This window comes from Cynara cardunculus, assembly GCF_001531365.2.
Source record: "Cynara cardunculus var. scolymus isolate 2C chromosome LG 17, CcrdV1, whole genome shotgun sequence".
In the NCBI taxonomy this organism is placed as follows: Eukaryota; Viridiplantae; Streptophyta; class Magnoliopsida; order Asterales; family Asteraceae; genus Cynara; species Cynara cardunculus.
In genome coordinates this window covers 23,139,592-23,148,717 of record NC_037544.1, presented here as the reverse complement: position 1 = coordinate 23,148,717, position 9,126 = coordinate 23,139,592, and the positions used below count along the sequence as shown (strand labels likewise).

The window sequence follows — 9,126 nt, the reverse complement described above, 5'->3', positions numbered from 1 at the left end:
AGAGCCTAGTGGCAAAGGAAAAGGCAAGGCTGTAGAGGAACCACAGAAGGGGTCGTCGTCCAGCACAGAGACTCCCAAGGAAATTGATGAAAAGGAGTATGCCGATGACCCTGAGCTCCTCAAAGTGTTGAAATTATCTCTGGCAGAGGCTCTAGCGAAGAAGGGCAGAATTCCAATGCACCACAGAGAAGGAGAAGCCACGTCTTCCTTATTCCCACAAGTCCAAGAAACGTCCACGGGTACGTTTGATGCTCTGCAAGGATTTGTCAAACCAATCTTTGCAGAGGGATCGACCTAAAGGCCAATTTTGGAAGAAGAAGAGTTCAAGATGCCAGAGGCTTCCACAGCAAACAGGGTCTCTGAAATCTTTGAATCTATGAGCAAGATTCCTATGCAAAAAGTTCGCACAGAGCCCGTCACTACCCCGAAAGAAATTCTTATTTGGAAGTACTCTGTAGCAGACACAGAGCCACCTTATGACCCAGAGATCACTGATATTCCCTCGCCAATCGCCAAGTTCCACTTCACCAAATTAACAAGGCCTCGTGAGCAGATCTTCTCACGGCACATGATCACTCCATTGGTGACAATCTCACCAAGGACCTTGTTAAAGAAGACCGTGCTCTACACACAGTATGTTGTAAGGAGAGAAGATGGCAACTTCTACACGTTCACGGATGCTGATCTTCACAACCTCTGCATGTTTAATGTCATTTATATGCACAAGATTCTTAACATCTACATGGAGAGGAGGTCCACATACCAAATATCGCTAAGAAGGCTGGTTGAGGTAATGCGTGCGCAAGTAAGGTATTCCAGCTAGAAGGACTTTGAGTTGGCCATAAGATTAATGCAGAAAAATCTAAAGATCTCTCCTCCATACAGCAGGCCCAGTTGGATATCTAGGTCCTCTCCAAACTCTATCATACACAATCCTGTTTTTGGGTTTGTGTATTTGGATAAGGATGAGATACTAAGATTCTTCAATCCAACAGAATCTCATAAGTATTCAACAGAGACGCTAGAGTGGATATTCAAATGTGTTTTGGCAGAGGTGGACAGAAGACATTATAGGGCAGGTGAAGTGTCTCCACTCTTGAACACGATCAAAGTTCAAATCAACTTCAGAGAATGGATCTTCAATGTATACAGAACGATCAAAGCTGACTTGCTATACGCGGTAGACAATTTTCCAGAATCTTCAGTCTGATAACCTTCTGCACCAGAATTCAGACTAAGCTTCAAAAGTTTTGTCATTTAAGTTTTATAATTCTTTACATTGTAATTCTTTCAGAGGATGATCTTTTATCACCTCTTGTAATTTCATTTCAATCAAGTCATGTCCTTGCACTTAAAGTTCAATTTTTACTTTTTCATACTTAGGGGGAGATTGTTAGCTCTCATTTCATTAAATGTAAAAGTATGAAAAAAGTAATACTGAAGTGTTGACTGAAGATGATCTGTCACAGAAGACCACAGAGGACCAACAGCATACAAGTCTCAAGTGACAGAACCTCTGTCGTGTCTCACAGAGGTTCTGGAAGATATCCTCTACGTCAATGTGCTTTCAAGTTATATCCAGCAGAGCCTCTGTGAGACAGTAGCATGTCTTCTGTGTAGATCATCTTTAGCTGTTTTACTTTGGTTTATTAGCTGCTCGTGTTTATCACGTGTTCTTGTCTGTAATCTGTTTTGATCGAACAGCTTAGATTAATTTACTTTTTGGTCGTGTCAGAAAACGGTTACTTGCTTGTATAAATAGCAGCGTAGACCCTTGTATTTCTGTGTGCTTCAGTATTGTGTGTTCTTATTGATTTCTACTTTGGTTGATTCTTATCTTTTCCGCTGCATCATCACTGTCAAACAGATCATCCAAATAAGTAATTAATACCAAGAAACCGAGTTAATCGATCCTACAATTATATATATATATAGAGAGAGAGAGAGAGGTTGGTTATTATACAATCCTGGACATTTGTGCAACCAATACAACCCAATCTCAACCGTCCATTTCATATGATTAATATGTGATTTCATAGAAGTTTTGATTGTTTCATAATATAAAGTATTGATCATAATTAATGAACCATATTCGTCTTCCATAAATATTCAAATTATAATAAATGAACTTGCATCATTTCCATAAATATCTCAATTTATTAGGTTGCATTGGTTGTACAAATGTAACGGGTTGTATTCAAAACAAACTCTTTCTCTCTCTCTCTCTCTCTCTCTCTCTCTCTCTTTCTATATATATATATATATATATATATTCCCCTGTATGCATGCAATTAAATTCATGCTCACACACATACACATCTTAAGCATACATTCACAATATATGCATATACTTAAAATTATGTATACACTTCCATGTATGAAAATACACATACTCACATATTAATCTCATGTAAGCATGTGTCCACATGATTAACTATAACAATTAAACACATATTCACATAATCACATAATAGTTACCTCGGGTGATAACCAGAACCTAGTTATCACATTATCCACACCTCAAATGAATTCCGCCCTGAAATTCATTCAATCAAATAGCCACAGATATTCGATTCTCATTTCAGATTCTAACTCCCAGGTTGCCTCAGAACCTTTGTCATGATGCCACTGAACTTTCATCAGACTGATTTCTTTATTCCGCAGAACCTTGGTTTTCCAATTAGTTATTGCTTTTGGTGTTTCCACAAAGTTCAGCTTACTGTCTAGTCTGGCTTCTGGTACTGGCACTGTTAGACTCGGATCTACCAAACACTTCCGTAAATTAGACATGTGGAAAGTGTTATGGATCGAACTAAGCTCCTCTGATAGTTCTAACAGATACGCATCTATTCCAATTCGCTTGCAGATTCTGAATTGCCCAATGTATCTTGAACTGAGCTTACCTTTATTACCGAATATGACTACCCCTCTCCACGATGAAACTTTCAACATCACATGATCTCCTACAAAGAATTCAATCGCCTTACGGTGTCTGTCAGCGTAACTCTTCTGACGGTCTTGAGCTGTTTTAATATTTTCTCTAATTTTCTCAGTCTTCTCAGAAGTGACTTGAACAATTTCTGGCCCAGTTAATTTTTTTTCACCCACTTCATTCCACACAGGAATCTCTAAAGACTGTAGATTCCCATAGGGTCTTTGATGTTTAGCTTTTATTTGCAGACACGCAAACATCGCTCTGCATATCTTGCTATGTCTTTCTGCAGTCCAGGCCACCAATAAAATGGTTTTAAGTCTATACATATTATTGGTGCCAAGATCAATAGAATACCGGAATTTATGACTTCCGTTCAAAATAATTTCATGGGTATTTCCATAGCACGGTACCCAAATCCGACCTTAAAAACACAAAAGTTCTTTATCATTCTTTTCCAAGGTAGAAATTAATTTACGCATTTGTTCATTTATGAAATTATCTTCTTTGACTGCTTCCCCTTGACACTTTGCATATTCACTGTGAAGATCTGGAAAAAGATTCCTTCTCATAGCTATAGCTCTAATCGTACCACTCTTTTCCTTTCTGCTCAAAGCATCTGCTACCACATTATCTTTCCCCGGATGGTAAAAGATTTCACAGTCATAATCATTTACCAGTTCGATCCATCGTCGTTGCCGCATGTTTAACTCTTTTTGATTGAATAAATGTTGGAGAATTTTATGATCTATAAAGATCTGACACTTAGTCCGCAACAAGTAATGTCTCCAAATCTTTAGAACAGAAAATACGGTTGCAAGTTCCATGTCATGTGTTGGATACTATTTTTCATGATCTTTCAATTGCCTGGATGCATAAGAAATAACATTTCCTCTCAGCATCAACACACAACCCAAACCTAATTTTGAAGCATCACTGTAGACCATGTAATCTTCATATCCCTCTGGCAAAGACAAAATTGGAGCGCTGCATAGACGATCTTTCAACAACTAAAAAGCCTTTTGTTGATCTTCTTCCCACTGAAACTTAATATTTTTCCGAGTCAACTTCGTTAATGGTACTGTAACCTTGGAGAGATCCTAGATAAATTTCCAGTAGTAACATGCTAATCCCAGAAAACTACGGACTTTAGAAGGAGTTCTCGGTGCATCCCATTTTTCTACTACTTCAATCTTAGCAGGATCAACTTTCACTCCCACTTCAGATATGACGTGACCCACAAAATTGAATTTCTCTTAACCAGAACTCACGTTTGGACAATTTGGCATACAACTTTTCTTTCTTCAAAAACTCAAGGATCAGACGAAGATGCTCAACATGCTCTTCTTTAGATTTTGAGTATACAAGAATATCATCGATAAATACAATAACAAACTTATCGAGACATTCATTAGATATTCAGTTTATCAGATTCATGAAAGCTGCAGGAGCATTGGTTAGACCAAAAGGCATAACCAAAAACTCATGATGCCCATATCGACTTCGGAAAGCAGTCTTAGAAACATCTTATTCTCTGACTTTTAATTGATGATATCTTGACCGCAAAACGATCTTTGAAAAGTAACTGGCTCCCACCAGTTGATCAAATATATCATCGATTCTTGGTAAAGGATACTTATTATTAATTGTTAGTTTGTTCAATTCCCGATAATCAATGCACATCCGTATTGATCCATCTTTCTTCTTGACAAACAGAACCGGAGCACCCCAAGGTGAGGTAATTGGTCTGATGAAACCCTTGTCAAGAAGGTTCTTCAACTAAGTAACTGACTCTTTTAATTCCGACAATGCTAGCCAGTACAGTGCTCTTGCTACTAGTGTTGCCCCGGGTACCAAATTAATCCTGAACTCGATAGATCTATTAGGCGGTAGACCAGTTAAATCTTCCGGGAATACTTCTAGATATTAACATACAACCGAAATCGACTCTTGTTTACCCTTTTCCTTCCTTGAATCTACCACATAAGCCAGATAACTCTGATATCTTTTCTGAATACATTTTCGGGCTTTCAGAACCGAAAACAAGTTGGTATGGTGATCCTGCCGATCACCATAAATTACTATTGGTTCTTTCCCCGATAGATGAATACTGATCATTTTCTTGTTACACAGAATACTATCCCAATTTTCTGCTAACCAATCCATTCCCACCACAACGTCGAATTCTTTCATCGGCATCGGGAATAATCGGATCAGAAGCCCACACCCCTCAATTTTAATTATACATTTATTGAACACATAAGCAACAGATTCTCGACTATTAGCAATGTCAACTACTAATATATTGTTAAGTGGCACAAAAGTCATGCATGGAATTTCAGCAAATAAAGGTGATATGAACGAAAACTTCGCACCCGAATCAAACAGCACCTTAGCATATATGGAATTGATGAGAAAAGTACCTGTTACTACATCCAACTCACTTTTCGTCATCAAAAATAATCGGCCTCACGCCCCACTCTGGCCTCCCCTTGGTGCACTAGGCCTCCCACAAGCACTTGGGGTATTCCCTCCCTCGTTAATCGTGGAACATCAACTATGGACAGTTTGGCCAAATATGATCAGATGAATTGCACTGGAAACATCTTTTAGGTATAGTGTAATCCCTCGATAAATGACCTGCCTCGCCGCAACGGTAACATCTATTTGGTTCAGGTGGACAGTTTCCTTGATCCATTTGTTCACACCTCGGACAAGTTCTAACAGGTGGTTGTTGAGAAGGGAGACTATCTGTCCTTATGAATTTGGGTCTTCGAAAACTAGCTGAAGACCCCTCCCATTTTCGTTTCTCTACCACTCTTTCTTCACCTTGCCGATTCCTGTTTCTTTTTGTTATCTCAACAGCATTTACAGCTAAAGAGAAAGTAGCAAGGTCCATAGCAATCACAAATTCTCTGATGGAAGGTTTCAGACCCCAAATATATCTTTCTACCTTTCGGGACTCAGAAGAAACATAATGCTCTGCGAATTGGGAATACTCGATAAACTTTTCAGTGTAATCCCGTACAGACCTGCTACCCTGCTCCAGTTTCAGAAAATCTTGTTTTGAATCTGATCACAAATTCTTCCCAAGACATAGTATGCAGAATATTTGGCTGAGCTGCTGATTCTACATCTCACCAGTATAAACCGTTAGATTTTAGCAGTGAGATTGCAAATCTAACCTTATCTTCCTTGGAACATCTACTGGTGTTAAACACCGATTCTATTTCTTTTATCCAGCACATTGCCTTTACTGGATCTCTTTCTCCTGAAAACGTTGGGGGTTTGTATGTTAGAAACATTTTTATGTCCCATCCGCTGTTATTACTGCCTGTTGAAGGACCTGGAGGATTCATTCCAACTTGTTTAGTTTCTACTCTGGCTGGCAATCCCATAATGGATAACAGAGTCTCTCTCAGTTTGCCCATTTCTTCAGCCAGAACATCCCTAGTTATATATTGTGTTGGGGTCTATGCTCTTGATTAATGTTTCCCGAAATAGATTCCCCCTGATCAGGACGAACCTCAGTCTGACTTCTTCCTTGGGCCTAACTCCTCTCTTGGCCTCTACCCCTAGTTCTTCCCCTGCCTCAGCTCCCAGAAATATTGGTTGGAGCATTACCGGAAGATTCATCTCTTTCTTTAATATCGGGGCAGGTGATCCTTTCAAATCTTTGTGATCGGCTGGCCATCTACAAATATTTTAGTATTAAATATCACGTATTCACATTTCCAAATATAATAAGTTGTCCGAGTTCAGATATATACTTGTAAATTCATAATTACATTGGCCAGATGTAATTCGAATTCACCTTATACACTATTCTTTTAACCCATCATATTTATTTTCAATAGTGCTAACTATGTTTGGGGACCCCTAATATGCAAATAACAATTTAAGTCTAGGTATCATGCTTTGAATACCTAAATTCCTTAAACTCAGGCTCTGATACCACCTTCTGTAACACCCCATTCTCCACATTTGTATATAACACATATTTCATATCAAAAAAGTATAGATTATACCACATAGGTCCCACTAGTACAAGGATTCTATATATACAAAATATACACATGAAAAATTCCAAAATAATATCCTTGTACTATTACATGTATAACAACATGTATCTTCAAAATATGCAATCATCAGATGATCTTCACAAGCAGATAACATATAAGGAAAACAATTACATTTTCTATAAAAACCCACTTTTCCCACCAGCATAAAGTTTACATAATCATATCCATGAAGCAAAACATGATAATATGAGAAATTATGGGTCAACAAAAACTTTGTTAACATACAAAATACACAACTACATAATATTGTTTTAAACTTTTCCCTTGCCCTTGTCTTGTAATGTACGATGACCTTTGCTTGAAGTTGACCGGCTTATAGACTGCGATTTCTTTCAAATCCTCACTCTCAATTTCCAAAGAAAACTTTCTAAAAGAAGAAGAAGCTATTCTTTTCTCATACACTTGCTATATATAGCAAATGTATGGCCGCCTTTCACCAAAAGCAATCAATTCATATATTACTATACATACATACATACACACCATTCTTACTTACATATCATGAATATGCAAAAGAAATTTTAAACTCTTAAAATACATAAACCGAATATTACAATATTCCCTCCTAAGAAAAATTTTGTCCCGGAATTCCATTAAGTAAATAGGTAGGGATATTTTATTCGCATTTTTGATTCTGATTCCCAAATGGCGTCTGGTCGTTTGTGATAACGCCACTGAACTTTTACTAACCCAATTTCTTTATTTCAAAGTTTCTTTACCTTGAAGTTAGTAATGAGTTCAGGGGTTTCTTCAAAGCACAACCTTTCATTAACCTCAATTTCACGTAAGGGCACCGCTATATCTGGGCTTATTAGACACTTCCTTAAATTTGACACATGAAACGTATCATGGACTCCGCTCAGTTCCAAAGGAAGTTCTATCTTGTATACCACTTCTCCAATCCTTTTAATAATAGGGAATGGTCCAATATATCTTGGACTCAATTTCCCCTTTTTACCAAAACGTACCATTCCTTTCTAGGGTGATACCTTTAACATCACCGTATCACCTTCTTGGAATTCAATAAGCTTTCGACATTTATCTGCATAACTTCTTTGTCTATCTTGTGCCACTTTCATACATTCCCTTATTAGAAAAATTTTATCCGCTGTTTGCTGGACTAGCTCAGGTCCAGCTAACTGTTTTTCACCTATCTCGTTCCAACACAAAGGAGTTTGACACTTTCGTCCATACAGAACCTCAAAAGGTGCAGCTTGAATACTTGAATGGTAGCTATTATCGTAAGCGAATTCCACCAGAGCCAAATGACTATTTCATGATCCTCCAAAATCAATAATACAAGCTCTCAACATATCTTCTAATGTTTGGATAGTTTGTTCACTTTGTCCATCGGTTGGGGATGATAAGTTGTACTTAGCTTCATCTATGAACCCATCTCTCTTTGGAAGCTTTTCCAAAACATAGAAGTGAATCGACTATCTCTATCAGAAACCATTGATAGAGGAACACCATGACGTGTCACTATCTCATCAACGTATAATTTAGCCAATCTCTCCATCGAATATGATTCTTTCATCGGTAAGAAATATGCAGTTTTAGATAACCGATCTACTATTACCCATATGGCATCATAACCTTTTGATGTTCTAGGCAGTTTGGTTATGAAATCCATAGTAATATGATCCCATTTCCAAACTGGAATTTCTAAAGATTGTAACTTACCAAGGACATTGGTGTTCTATCTTCACCAGAAGACATGTCAGGCATTGTTCAACGTGTTTAGCTATATCCTTCTTCATACTTGGCCACCAATAATGTTGCTTCAGATCCCGATACATTTTATTTGTACCTGGATGAATTGTAAAACGTGATTTGTGAGCCTCACTCAAGATACGTTTCCTGAGACCACCATAGCATGGTACCCAAATTCTGTTCTGGAATTTCCAGAATTCTCTGCCATCTTTCACAAATTCATATATTAATCCACCTAACCTTTCTTGTTTAACCTTATCCTCCTTCATTGCCTCGTTCTGAAATTCTTGTAATTCTTCCTGAATACTTGGTAATAACTCAACTCATAAAGCTACAGCTTTGATAGTTCCACTTTTCTTCTGTCGGCTTAAAGCATCGGCCACTACATTTGCCTTTCTT

General features: G+C 37.8%; 1 protein-coding gene across 1 annotated transcript; it reads right to left on the bottom strand.

Annotated features, from left to right (window-relative positions):
- Positions 1-2,547: 2,547 nt before the first annotated feature.
- Positions 2,548-3,636, bottom strand: LOC112499917. Its single transcript, XM_025103184.1, has 2 exons — positions 3,411-3,636; positions 2,548-3,218 (listed from the first exon to the last, which is right to left on the bottom strand). Exons 1-2 carry the CDS (start codon positions 3,634-3,636, stop codon positions 2,548-2,550), a joined length of 897 nt encoding a protein of 298 aa, XP_024958952.1.
- Positions 3,637-9,126: the final 5,490 nt, after the last annotated feature.

What these genes read in the sequence shown, in the direction of transcription:
- LOC112499917 (XM_025103184.1), bottom strand. Translation starts at nt 3,636, where the DNA reads ATGCGGCAACGACGATGGATCGAACTGGTAAATGATTATGACTGTGAA. An exon ending in TTTCATAAATGAACAAATGC is followed by an intron (nt 3,219 to 3,410) that starts GTAAATTAATTT and finishes CCTGGACTGCAG; the next exon opens with AAAGACATAGCAAGATATGC.